Genomic DNA, 14,369 nt, shown 5'->3' with positions numbered 1-14,369 from the left:
ACAAGTTAATGCCCGATGGCCAAGCTCCTGCCTTCAATGCAGCACCAAACAAGCAAGGGCTGTGAGGGACTGAGAAGAGGGAGGGGGCACATTCCACTTGTCTTTCTCTCTTGTGCTCTTTGTTGAGCCCTGTCCTCCACCAGAACCCTAGGCCTGGACGAGCAATTTGGGACAAGACTGGGATTCAGGTAGCTCCCCTCCTGCAAGGTGTTTGCTTTGATGAGCTGAACGTTTCACTTGCAGTTAGATCAGAGAGCATTCTGGAAAACCAAACATGGGTGAAGCTCTCTGGACCTGGGCTGCTCAGCCACTGCTTTTTCTCTCCAGAGCTCATCTACACTGTTGAAAACCATAGAAGGCCATTGCTTTGGAAGAAGCCCCTATACTGGGCCCTAATGGATCAGACTAAAAACCAAAGTGGAGTCACCCCGAGAAATACCATCACCACCGAGCAGAAACCGAATTGTTACCTGACCTTCCCAGAACCACCTGGATCCCCCAACCAGCCAGTCCCAGTGCGCAGGATTGCGAAGTTCCTCCTACTTTAACCCTTACCCAAAAGGGGTCCTGGAGGAGCCTGATGTCGACCAGTCCTCCACCTTTCTACTGTTCTGTCCCCTGACCCCGTACAAGGAAAGTAACTGAAATGACCAGCTCCCCTTGGCCCCGGGCTTCTGCTTTCCTCTCTTTGGAGCACCTTGGGGACACTTCTACTCATAGAACAAGGGCTGCTCATTCTAGAATCACAAAACAAAGTCAACCAAGATCTTTAAACCAAGCATGTTGTAATTTTTAATAATATTATTACAGATAATCATTTAAAACTTGAGGCTACTCAGTGTTCTTATTTTACTGTTTACCACTTACTCTGCAACTTAGTTTTATTTCCCCAAATAAGTAAAAATTCCTACAGTCTTTCTTTCTGCTTCTATTCTTCCATCTTTCTGCTTCTCCTCCTTCACCTGCACTAGTCTTTCTGCACATAGTCAGTTCCCTGTGTCTCCTGGCCTATCTTCAACTAATTTTAAAAAGACGCTGTAGTGCTGCTTCTTGATAACCATTTCTTCAAGACCTGGTCCCACCCCAACTCCTTCAGATCCTGTGGCTGACTGATCTACACAGTGCAGAGAGAGGCATTTTTAGTGTTGAGTCAGAGCAAGAGGCTCGCTCACTCACCTCAGCAATCAGATCGTGCAGCTCCCCTTCACTGGGGCAGCATCCCAACGACCTGATGATTGTCCCAATCTCTCTGAAAAAAGAAGAAAATCGTCAGTAGTTTCAGAATACAAACTGCAAAGGCAACTATTGGGTAACTATCAAGTTAATAATTATCGAAAGGATTTCAGATGCTAGGTAACATAGCAAGCCAAATCCCTCAAGTTTAGCCTCATGACCATAAAAGACACTTTCTGGCAGAAGAAAAAGGCAGACAAGGGAACCAGAGAGAAAAAGAAATGTTTACATTGACTGAACGCAAGCCCTGCCTGGGCCCAATCACACAGCTCCACAAAGGAAGAGAGACGGGAGGAGGGGGGAGAAACGCCAGCCACCTGAGGCCGATTTTAACTCCCCTGAACTCCTGACCTTGGGTTCCACGTCTATAAAATGAAGATGTGATGTCCCCCCCACAGGCTGATGGCGAAGGTCGCCTTAGTGGCTGAGCTCTTAGGCTACTGCGTTCTTCATAACTGACGAGGGGACAACAAACCACTTAACTACCGACTTTCCATCCAGTAGTCTCCTACACCCGAGGCCCTGGTCTCAGCAAAGACACGTGGAGTGTGCAGATGCACAGGACACACCAGATTCAACTGCACCAAAGGGCACCGACGCCTCACGAGCATTTAGTATGGGTCGAATATCAAAATGATGCTTCACGCATATCGAAATGTCTTACACACACAGGTCAACAGTGTTTAAATTAATTTTTTACTTTTTACTTTTGAAAAAACGTGGCTACGATAAAATGAAAACTTATGTGGGCGGTGCTCCTTTTGGCCAGTGCTGTTCTGGGGACAGCTGCCATCACGAGGTAGACCGCGAAGAGAGGTGATCAGAGCGCCCTGTCTGCAGTGTGACCCCCTGTCCCTCTGAGAAACTTTTATCCTTTCAGTTGTGCACATTGCGGGGGGCGGGGGGGGGGGGAGAGGCTGGACCCCAGGAACAACTTCTGATGTTCTGTAACAGAGTAACTGTGGTCAACAGTGATGATTCACACAGTTTAAAACAGCTACTAGGGAGCTCGTGACTGTTCCCAACACAAAGAAATGACATGATGTGCCTTGGCCTTGATCTCATCGTTTCATTGTAAGCACATACGGGAAGATCACACTGTACCCCACAAATACATACAGCCATTGTGTGCTAGTTAGCAAGGGTTTGGTTTTGTCATTGAGACCAGGTCTCACTGAGTTGCCCAGGCTGGTCCCAAACTCCTGGGTTCATGTGACCTCACAACTCAGCCTCCCAAGTGGCTAGGATTACATGTGCACACACCCACACCTGGCTTTGTGTCCATTACAAATAGTTTTAAATGCAGTTCAATTGCTTTCCAGTGCTTTTGGGACACTGCACAGTGGTTTCCTTCTAATCTGAATACGAGACTCGACACAGCCATTTAATATTCGGGTTGCTAAAGTACAAATTTCCACAACTTCATAAGGAATTAGCATTTGTCGACTGACATGCATAATGTCTGGAAAGTACTTTCACACACACCATCTCTCCTCGTCTTCACTTCACCCCATTCTGGGCCCCTCAGGACATTGTCTCAATTCACAGAGAAGGAAACAGAAACCTGGGACAGACAAACGACTTGTCCAGGGTTGCACAGCCCAAAGAGCAGCAGCACTGGAACTAAAGGGGTTTCCAGTGACCCATATCCTGTTCGTTCCACACAACAAATATGAATCCCTACTATGTGCTAGCCTACTAAGTGCAGGGATGCAGTGATGAGTACGATATGGAATTTATGCCCTAAGGAGCAGAAATACAAACATATGATTATCATAAAGGAGATAAGCCGGGCACTGGTGGCTCACATCTGTAATCCTAGCTACTCTGGAGACTGAGATCAAGAGGATCATAGTTCGAGGCCAACCCAGGCAAACAGCTTTTGAGACCCCCACCTCCAAAATAATCAGAGCAAAATGAACCGTAGGAGTGGCTCAAGTGGTAGAGCGCCTGCTCTGCAAGTGTGAAAGCCTGAGTTCAAACCCCGGTCCTACCCAAAAAAGGGGGTGGGGACAGTGGCTGGTAAAGAGTAAGGGGCCTAATGAACAAGTACAGAAGGACGGTGATGACACAGGGGCTGTGGGATGGGGAAAACTGCCATCAGAGTTACCTTGCATTTGTGTGGGGGCAGTGCTGGAGACTGAACTTTTGGCCTGGCAAGAGACCTACCACTTGAGCCATGCTCCTGGTCCCACAGAATTAGCTTTTAAATCACTTAGAACTTAAAACAGAAAAAATGTCTCACGCAAAGGAAATAGCAAAGGCCCTGAGCTGAGTGAGAGCGATCGCTGGCCCTTCAAGGAATCAACAGAATCCAGTGTGGCTGGATTCCCTGTGGATAAGACAGGGAAGAACAAGAAAGCAAGTCAGAGTCCCGACAAGTCATCAAAGTGCACGGGACACTGAAAGTGCTAAAGAGCCAACGGTGTTTGTAAGAGGTACAGAGTGGCCCTGAGGGCTGTTTAAGTTGCATGGTGATGACTCTGTAGTTGTATATGCAGAAAATGATATTACGTTCAAAGCTATTCAGTGCAGCATTCTTATAGTAGTGACGGGATAATACAAACTGAGTGTCTAACAACAGGACACGGATCAAGTAAGTTACGGTTCATCCACACGGTGGAGGGATGCACTGAAAACGAGATTACATATACAGATACAGAAAATGATGCCCAACACACATTATTATGTGAAAAAAAGGTACAAAAAATCGTTTGTCACCATTTGTACATGTGTGTGAGTAGGTTTTGTTCCTTTTTTGCTGACAGAACCCAGGGCCTTGCCTATGCTGTCATACCCCAGTCCTGTTTGTGCTTAAAAGAAAACAGAAAGGGAGAAAGAAAAGAGGCCATGTCTGCACAAGCTCCACAGGAACTGGTGACATGGCCTGGAGGGCAGGTGCCCTGGGGAGAGCAGATGGCAGGGCAAAGGTGGAGGGAAGTCTTTTCACCACAAACCTTTTGAACCTTTTCAGTTTCAAACAAATGAAGTAAATTGTAAATCAAGTGACTTAAAGTAAAATGAGTATTATAGGTGTGAGATGAAAAGCTATCAGCTTTAACCAAGGGGAAGTGTGGGGGTCTGACCAAGGGGCATATAATGGAGGCCAAGAAGAGCAAATGCATCCAAGAGACAGCAAGAGGGGCCATCCATCTCGGGCACATGAGAGGGAGGGCCGGAAGAGAGCTAAGGATGAGTCACCATCCTTGCCCATCCATGGGCTGGCAAAAGGGAAGGAGAAACAAGTTTAGGACAGATGGAGATGAAGAGCCTCTTTTCAGACACACTGAACATCTTCCTTGCTGCGTCAGGAATGCAAGGCTCCAACCAAATTTTCAGGGTTGGGTTTACAGTGAGTGACCTTAGGAATGAGGTGATGTCTCCCTTCAGGACAAAGCAGGCTTGCTGACTGTGTGCAGACATCTTCCCAGGTCAGCGCTGCCCCTCTGCCTGCCCCCGACTGCTTGTGCAGGCACCCATCTGGGCCCATCGTTGCGGAACTCTGAAGGCAGTGGCGACTGACGCCAACGGGTCAGTGCCCATGCAGCTTGCTGTGTCGATTGTAATGGAGTCCTGTCACTGACCCACTGATTTCGTGTCTTCTCCAACATCCATGAAGCACCAACAGACTATACTGGCTTAAAAGCAGGGTAAAATCAAACCATAGACTTGACACTTCTAAGAATGGCAGCTGCAGGAAAAGCCCTGGGTTGGAGATCCAGAGCAGGTAATGAAGCGGGAGCACAGATCCTGTGACAGGACCACACTGCTGGAAGGGACACCAGGCCAGGATGAACTACAAAGTTCACACAGTCGAGAGAACAGAAAAAAGGAGCCAGAAGTCTACATGAATGTGCAGGGGATATTCCACAGAAGGCAAGAAAAAAAGAGGGAAACAGTGGGAGTCATCCCCAGAAAAAACAGCCCTCTTTCTCTCAGTCCCAAAACAAATGCCTGACAGACACAAGGGGAAAAAGCACAGACTGTTCCACTGAAGCACCCATGGTGGACTAAACAGCAATTCAACAGTCACAGGAACTCGTGCTGTCCACTGGACCACTGACTGCTAGCTTACCGTCTTTTCCTCTGATGACTCTGGACAATGTTCCCTCCTGGAAAGCTCATCTCTCCACCTGTGCACAGGGCTCCCTTGACTGACCTTGGAGTGGAGGCTGTAGACACTGCCCCTCTCTGGCCTAGGGGTCTCATCAGCACAGTGGGCTTCCTCTCCTGCTTCTCAAAACTGCAGCGCCCTTGGCATCTCAGCACAACACAAGAGAGGAAGAGCAGGAGCCACAAAACCTATTTGCTAACATTGAGCTTTTTACTCGTCCTAGTGAGTGGGGGCATGGATTAAACTCAGAAAAATCTAGGGACGTGACTCTATACTCTGTTGCCTCAAATCTCACCACACAGCTCCTATCTCTAACCCTTGAGTGGTCTGGACCCACACCAGTGGGATAACGAGGAGATTCCCACAGGAAGACTCTTTCCTCTGGAAAGCCCAGGGCAGGGTCCATGCCATGTGTACCAAGCTTAGCAAATTTCTGCTCTCCACCCATCACTCCACCACCACTGCTTGCCTCTGCAGATGCCCCATCTCAGGACACAGGCCCTGGCCTGGCGCACCTTCTACAGCCTGCTCTCTGCCTGGTGGGCGGTGTATTATCTGTGTGCTCCTCCTGAATCCCACTCATTCTCCTCTCTGCCCAGTTTCCCCAAGGGACTGACCTCTACTTTCACAGGCTCCCTTGCTGCGTGCTACTGCCATGCTTGGGCATTGGGCACAGCACTGTGGTCCTCCACTGCTGTGCAGCAAGCCACCACAACACAGCGGGCATGACCAACAATGACTTCTTAGTTTTTACGGTTATGGGCTGGTTTATCCAGCACTCAATTACAGACTTCACTCGTTTACACCTAGGGTGCTCAACACTCAATACTCAGCGATTCCATAGCTCCGTTATTACCATCCTGAACTCTGGGCCCCTTCACTTCCATCCTGCCTGCTCATCACCCATAACCCTGAGAAGCACCCTGGTCCACCATGAATTCATGCCATCCAGCATCCAAGGAGTCCTGGATGTGCCCTGCACTCCTTCCGCCCATCTGTGTTATTTCCTAGCAAACCCCCTCCAGAGTAGCTACTGTCATCATGTCTGCCTAAAAGCTCCAAAGCACTGCTCCCCTCAGTTCAGCAAAAGTCCCCATCACCTACTGCGTGGCCTAGTATGGTTTGGATCTTCAACGTCCCCCAAAGGCCCATGTGCAAAGGCTTGATCACCAGTCTGGTGCTTTTGGGAGGCGGTGAAACCCTTAGGAAGTCAGGCCTAGTGGGAGGAGGTTAGATCAGTGTGGGCATGCCCTTAAAGAGGGTATTGGGACCGCAGTCGTCCTGTCTCTCTCTGCTTTCTGGCCACCATCAGGTGAACCAGCCTCTTCCACCACTGCTCTCACCTCCATGGCCCAAAGCAATGTGGCCAAGCAGCCACTGGCTGAGGCCTCTAGAGACCAGAAGCCTCTCCTCTCTTAAGAGCTATGCTGCAGCTCTTTTGAGACAGTGAGGAAAGGCTGAGTTGTACTGCCTTTTTAGCACTCCAGAGGTATGTGCTATATCTCCTTGCTTATAATCTTGGCCTTGGAGGAAGAAAACGGGCTCTTCCTTAGTAAGATGAGCCCCTCGTCATTTTTCTTGGCTTCAGTCTTGGTGCAAGTGTGGTCCTCATGCACTTGCCTCTCCCTCTCAGCATCTTCATTCTTTCCTTTAATACTTGCTTCATCTTCTGCCTTAAAATATTCATGCATCTTTCTCATCTTGAAAAAAAGGCTTTTGATTTTTTGGGGGGACTGGGGTTTGAACTTAGGGACTCACACTTGCTGGCAGATGCTCTACCACTTGAGCCACTCCACCGGCCATTTTGTGTTGAGTATTTTTGAGATAGGGTCTCACGAACTCTGCCCAGGCTGGCTTTGAACAGTGATCCTCCTGATCTCTGCCTCCTAAGAAGAGTAGCTAGGATTACAGGGGTGAGCCACCTGCGCCCAGCAGAAAAAAATGTTTTGATCCATGTCTTACCACCCCCACCCATTCTTCTTCCCTACTTCTCAATATTTCTAAATGACTGACCTTTTAACTGCCTACCCCATTTCCCCTCAAGTACGCCACGCCTAACCCTTTGCAGAATCCAGCCACCACTGGCTCTCTACCCCTCCCTGAGGCTCTGTCTTTCATGTGCCCCCTCCATTCCTGCTGTCTTCCCTTATCTCTGTCTCTCTTCCTCCATAGCCACCTTGTTGCCCCTGCCCTCCAGTCCTGGTTGCAAGATTATCTCAACTATTTGAAATCTCACAGAAGGCTAAAATAATATCTTAGATCTGGGCACAAAGATCACTAGTGACCTTGATGGAAAAAAAAGGGGGGAAGAAAAAAGCCCAAGAGTGTTGCTGGTGAGAAGACTAGATCACAAGTATGACACACAGTGAGGTGCGTGGCTACTACAGAGTGCAGCCACACTGACAGCCAGCAGCTGTGAAGCTCCTACTGTATGCTGGATGCCACTCAAGCACAGGGCTGTGTAACTCACCGAGCCTCGCGGCAATCCTGAGCACGTCCTTACCATCTCCACTTCACACACGAGGAAACTAACTTGCCCAGGATCGCATACGGGCAAGACATTCAGCTCCTTAGCACGGGGAAGTCTCGGTGAGGAGGAATTCGCCGAGCGTGGGGGCAAACAGACAAGGCTCTCGCAGCTGAGAATGGAGACTCCTCGCTCTCTGACTTGGGAGCGAGCAGCCACCTCCTTTTAGTCTCCTAGGAGAACAGCCTGCACGTCTGTCTTATGCCAGGATCACGATCTGTACGGATGTGCGAACAGCATCTTCGGGCTGTCAGATCAGTGTGAGTTAATAAGCTATGGTGTTTCGCTGTGCGCTAGCCTGTTGTAAGTGTTTTAAATATTCTTGTTCTGCTGGAAGGTTGGTGAGGCTCAGGTAATGCAGTGCCTGCCTAGCTAGCCTAGCAAGCATGAGGCTGTGAGTTCAAGCCCCAGGACCACCCAAAAAAAAGAAGAAATTACTAGCTGATGTGTGAATCCCACACCCTAGCAGTCCTGCTTGCCAGGCACCAGTGGCTCACGCCTGTAATCCCAGCTACTCGGGAGGCAGAGATCAGGAGGATCTTGGTTTGAAGCCAGCCAGGGAAATAGTTCCTGAGACCCTATCTCGAAAAAGCCCTTCACAAAAAAGGGTTGGTGGAGTGGCTTAAGGTGTAGGCCCTGAGTTCAAACCTCAGTGCTGCAAAAAAAAAGAAAAGCGCTGTGAGGAGGTGCCACTGAACCACAGAAAGTGTAAGCAATTCCCTCAAGGCCACACACAAAGAAGCAGCGGAGTGGGATTCACACACACGCAGCCTGGAACCGTGCAATTAGCCACGGCAAGAACTGCCTCCCAAAAGCTCAACCAAGCTTAACCATAGCAAGGTGCTTCCCAAGGGAACACTGAGACAGATGGGGTACCGAGAACTCATGATCAAGGGACAAACCTGGCCTAAGGTAATGTTGGGGTTTTGTTTTGTCTTTTTAACCACAGGATTCATTGTTTATGATCTGAAGCGTGGCGGGGAGGGGAACTCACCACATGCAGGCTCAGCATGTACCTTCCCGTGTCACACGTCCTGTCCTGTACTCCCAACACGATGTGCTGCCTCACCACAGGCTCCAAAGCAATGGGCCAACTACACACCGAAATCTCTGAAACCAGGAGCTGGCATAAACCTTTCCTTTTTTTTTTTTCCTGTTTGTTTGTTTTGTCATTGAGACCAGGTCTCACTATGCAGCCCAGGCTGGCCTCAAACCTGTGACCCTCCTACCTCAGCCTCCTGAGTGCTGGGATTACAGGCGAGCACCACCACGCCCAGCTTCTCTTCCTTCTCTTTAAGTTGAGTAACCCGGGTATTTCATCACAGTGATAGGAAGCTGAGTGACACACTCATAGACATAAGACCTATCACTTACATGAGAGAATGTTCCCGCTCTTGGCAGACCCACACTGCACATTTCAGGAAAGAGAACACTGTCTAGGACCTACTCTCCCGGCACTGCAAACAGAAACAAAACAGAAGTCCAGAAACTAGAGAAGGTGATGGTCAGGAACTAGAAAGTGAAGCAAAAATAAAGTTGACTGACCTATTTCTACCAAGTGAAATTTTGAAATTGAAACTTATTTTAAAGTAACCTATTTTTAATATCATTGGAATTACTTCTAAAAACATGAAAATTCTTAATGTAACCTTTTAAAACAACTCTTTTAAAAAACTGAAGCCAGGGTAGTAAAATAAAATGACAAGTTTTTAATAAGCAGAAGATGTTATATATCCTTTACCCAGGTTCCCCATGGCGAAATGTTGCAAAGATGTACAAAAACCAAAAAGGTTTTACAAGTTAAATGCTTCCTTCTTTCCGTCAGGTTTTGAGAGCAGAGAGAAACAGCGAGTTGAGCTCACTTGAGGAAACAGGGTGGGTCACCCGGTCCCGGGAAGCAGCCGGATGTGTTTCCCACAGCATGGTCAAGGCCAACACCAGGAAGGGCTCACAGTGGCACACAGGTGCAAAGCATGTCCCCACACTCATCACCTTAGGTACACAGCAAGAGGTAGACGTAGCAAGGTAAGCAGGGGCAGTAAATTTTGAGTGCGTACCTTCTGGGTTTTTTCATTGTTAATAAAAACGCTTATTTCCCATTTTATACAGAACCACCTGAGAAACACGTGGGACCTTTCACGAGTGTGCACCAGAGCCACGCTGACCGCTGTACCATTCCAGTGCTTTGGTTCAGGGGCAAGCACCTTCGCTTTCACACAGTGTAACTGAGTTTAAAGATGTTTAAAAAGGGAGCTAGTTTTTGTCAATGGCGTGCAGAATTGTGGAAGTTTAGCGCCGGCCCTGCTGAGCTGGTGCAGTGTGTGCCATGTGGTTTGCACACCACTGAGGCTGAGGCACAGCCTCTTCCTGACAGCCGAGTGGCATCCGTGCGGTCTGCACCCTGGCCGGCCCCTGAGGCATCAGACGTCAGGACCCACTCCCTCGGGGTGGTGTGCAAAGCAGATCTGATACACTCTTGTTTAAAACACAAAGCTTTGCAAGCCACACAGCGCCTGCCTAGCAAGGCTGAGGCCCCGAGTACCATCAAAAAAATTAACTGAAACTTTCTTCTTTCTTACAAATGATTTCATAGGATTGTTTTATTCATTTATTCATATGTGCATACATTGTTAGGGCCATTTCTCCCCCTCTGTCCCCCGTCATAGGATTTTTAATAAATTGTAATACTGCAGTTTTACTGAGAAAATGGACATCACCTATTTCATATAATTTTTTCTAAACATGGAGACTTCGTTTCTTTTGTCAAAGTTACAGAGATGCCTTAGATTGCCAAGTACAAGTTGAATCCCAAAGCCTTTGGAGTCAAGTATAAGAATTTCCTCCTGTGTTTGCAGCACACATAGAACAGTAAACAGAGCAGTAAAATTATCCCGGGACAAATGAGTCACGAGTGGCTGGGCAGTGGTGTCATCACTTCAGCTGGCCCAATGAAGACTGGTTGCCAGCAAGCGGGGCCCAGTAGGTGTAGTTTCATGTTTCTGACACAAGGTGGCGCAAGTGCCACTGCGCCAGGCCGGAGCCTTTGCTAAAGGGCAGTCTAAGGTCAACCGATCTCAACGTGAAGGCCTGCTGCAGGGCACTAGATGCAGTTCCAGGGGACAAAAAAACAGCAAGACACATCACCTCCTCCGCAAAACAGCTGCCACCACGCGAAGTGGAAGAGCACTTATAAAGCAATGTGAAAACTAGACAGAGCAGATTGTGAAAATGGTTTTCATTCAAATTCATTATTTTCTGACATTTTTCACACATTCACTTTTTTTGAAGCTAAATAATGAAATCAAGCTAAAACAATGGCAATATCTCTTTATTTGGCAGAACTACTCTGTTCAAAAAAGGTAACTTCCTCCAAGGTCCCTGTAAATGAGAAGACCTTAAAAAAAAAAAAAAAGTCAGGGGCTAGTGGCACACACCTATAATCCATAATCCTAGCTACTTGGGAGGCTGAGATCAGGAGGATCCAGGTTTGAGGACATTGGAATTAAAGACCCCTCTGGTGCCAAAAACAGACACATGAGAGACAGAGAAAATCTTGACAAGGCAATTTCTTTTGATCAAAAGGGTGCAAGCATGCACTCACTCCAGCTGAGCAGACACCTGAGCACAAAATGGCCAATCGTGGCTCCTCCTTCTATCCCTGATGCAGTTGTACCTGCCCCTCACCTGGGATTTGTCCAGGGCAAAGGTTTACAGTCTTTCTCAATTGGCTAAAAGGCTTGGGGGATGGATTAGGGCATGCAATTTGATGGGCAATTTGGGGGGGCAATGGGACTATACAAGAATCCAGAAGAAGAAATAGGAACGCTTTAAACAACACAAGTCACCTAAGGTGGAGACCTGAGGAATTTTAAGCAATCTAAGAGGGAGATCACTTTTCTTACAAGGCCAGCCTGGGCAAATAGTTCAAGAGACCCCCATCTCCAAGATAACCAAAGCAAAATGGACTGGAGGTGTGTCTCAAGTGGTAGAGTGCCTGCTTTATCAGCACTAAGCCCTGAGTTCAAACCCCAATCCCACACAAAAAAGGAAAGGAGGGAGGGAGGGAGAGAGGGAAGGAGGAAAGAAGGAAGAAAGGCAGGCAAATGCTCCTCCAATGCCTTCTGGTTTAAACTGCCATGCACTGGAGTTTACAGCCCCAGCAATGGCCTTTGATCTCCTGTGCATCACAGGAAAAGCAGCTCTGGACATTACAGAGTGGCACGGTCAAAATTTGATGACAGGGCCACTCTTAGTCTGCGACAGCTGGGCAAATGCCTGGCACTGGTTTCTGTGGTGAATCAAGCAGGCGGATCCCTCTTTAAGCCAGGTGGGAGAGAGCGTAGCATGCTGAAGAGGAGCTAGTTTTAGTCAGCGATAAATACTACACTGTGTTCATCCCCTGGTAACTGTATTCGCTTGCTAGTGTTGCTGTAACAAAACATCCCATGCTCACAGCTCTGAAGGCTCCAGCTGCAGATGGAGGCATCGAGGTTTCTGCTAAGGCTGCTCTCTATCTTGCAGAGAGCCACTTCTCACCATGTCCTCACTGGTCACCCCTCTGTGTGTGAGCACCCCTAGGATTGCTCTCTTATTTTTTAATTTGAGACAAAGTCTCTCTATGTAACCCAGCTGGCCTTGAACCTGGGATCCTGCCAGGCTTCCCCACTAGGAAGTTTATAACTTATAAATGCCTCGTCCTCCCCAGTGCTAGGATCACAGGTGTGTGCCACCATGCCCATTTGGTGCCTCTCCTATAAAGAACAGTCACAGTGGATTAGGCCCTACCTCAGCATTTTTAACTTAATCGCCCCTTACAGGTTTTATCTCCAAGTCAGGTTACATTCTGCCATACTGGAAATTAAGACTTCAAAATGCTAGGGAAAGCCAGGTGCGAGGGCACACGCCTGTAATCCCAGCCCTCGGAAAGCTGAGGCAGAAGGATCTCAGGTTCCAGGTCAGCCTGGGCTACAAAGTGAGACTCCTGTCTCAAAACCCCCCCAAAAGAAACCTCCAAAAAACAAAAGAACAACTAATAAACTCCAAAAAGTACAAGTGACAAAAGCGAGTCCAAGCAACAGGATTCTGCCAAACTTAGAAGCTTCTGCACAACCAAAGATGCAATCAGCAAACAGCCACAGAATGGGAAGAAGTGATGGCAAAGTTTACCTCTGACAGGGGAGTACATGTAAACATAACCTGGCTGTGAAAATGGCAAATGGTCTGAACAGACATTTCTCAAAAGAAGACATGCAAACCGCCAACACACGTGAAAAAATGCTCAGCTCCACGACTCACTTGGGAAATGCAAATCAAAACCATAGCATGAGCCCCTCTCTCCCAATGAGAATGGCTACCACCAAAAAGGCAAAAACACCATCAAATACTATCAAAAAGATCATATCAGGCTGTTGAAGGGACTGTAAATTAGCAAACACTAACAACAGTGTGGAGGTCTCCAAGGAACTAAAATAGAGCTATGACAGGACCCAGCTGCACCCTCTGGGTATAATGCAAAGGAAATAAAATCAGCACCTCAAAGACATGTCTGCACCCCTGCTTGCTGCAGCACTACTCACAGCAGCCAAGACGTGGAACCACTGATGTGCCCACCAGCAGATGCCTGGGTAAAGAGACTGTGGAATATATACATAGTGGAGTATTATTCAGCAATTAAAAGGGTAAAATTCTCTCATTTGCAACAAAATGAATGGAACTGAGTGTCTTCCATTGTCAGGCAAAGGAAGACAAATGCTGCAAGCTCTCACGCATGTGGAAGCTGAAAAGCTTTAGTCATAGAAGAGAGAATCTAAGCCGGGTACCTGTGGTGCATGCCTGTAATCCCAGCTACTCAGGAGGAGATTGGATATGGATACAAAATGCAGTTGGCCTGGAGGAACAAGTGGCGGTGCTGCATGGCACACACATAGTCCATGCACATGTATGGAAGTGTCACATGCCCTAGCTATTACATGTCCACTTAAAGAAAAAAGGACTTCCAGGCATGAATTTGGGGGAGCTCAGCCCACGCAATAACATAACTTCTTGGCCGGCACTGTGCTTGCCTGCCCCCAAGCTGTCCCTTTTGCTCTGGTCTCACCAGCCACCCCATCCTCAGGCCAGCAGAGCTGCTGCTGATTCACTTAGAGCGCTCCCGCTGTCTGAGACTGTCGAAATGAATGAATCTGTACGACGCCCTTTAGACTGAAAAGCCTTCAATTAGAAAGCACTTGCGTTACTTTCCCTCCTTTACTCACAGCAGCCGGCACTGGAGAAAGGAGCCAGCACCGGTCCTGGAGGGCCACACTGCTCCCGCCTGGGCTTCCGCCTGACACCATTTGCAGATTTGCATTTTCATCATCTCAGTCAGCTACTACCCGTGACTGGAAGTGAGAAGCGGTGCAGAGCACAAGCTGCAGGCACAGGGAACACTCGTTCTCAGGACGCTTTGTCACAGCAGTGTTCAATTAGTGTCCACTGAGTGCACCAAACCACCGT

General features: G+C 48.1%; 1 protein-coding gene and 1 pseudogene across 3 annotated transcripts in view; both read right to left on the bottom strand.

Annotated features, from left to right (window-relative positions):
- Window positions 1-14,369, bottom strand: part of Drc8 (dynein regulatory complex subunit 8) — an 87,460-nt gene that overhangs the window by 19,305 nt on the left and 53,786 nt on the right. For 2 of the 3 annotated variants that reach the window (XM_020185341.2, XM_020185340.2), the window contains exon 3: window positions 1,177-1,249. In XM_020185341.2, the coding sequence (XP_020040930.1) occupies window positions 1,177-1,249 (73 nt within the window). Of the gene's footprint in view, window positions 1-1,176; window positions 1,250-14,128; window positions 14,262-14,369 lie in introns of those variants that run through there. The other variant, XM_074048797.1, reaches the window with a different exon arrangement.
- The window catches only part of LOC141413991 (uncharacterized), an 84,828-nt pseudogene that overhangs the window by 16,674 nt on the left and 53,785 nt on the right, over window positions 1-14,369 (bottom strand).

The sequence above is a fragment of the Castor canadensis genome, chromosome 11, assembly GCF_047511655.1.
Source record: "Castor canadensis chromosome 11, mCasCan1.hap1v2, whole genome shotgun sequence".
Classification (NCBI taxonomy): Eukaryota; Metazoa; Chordata; class Mammalia; order Rodentia; family Castoridae; genus Castor; species Castor canadensis.
The sequence above is the reverse complement of the archived record's forward strand: the minus strand, read 5'-3'. Positions and strand labels throughout refer to the sequence as shown.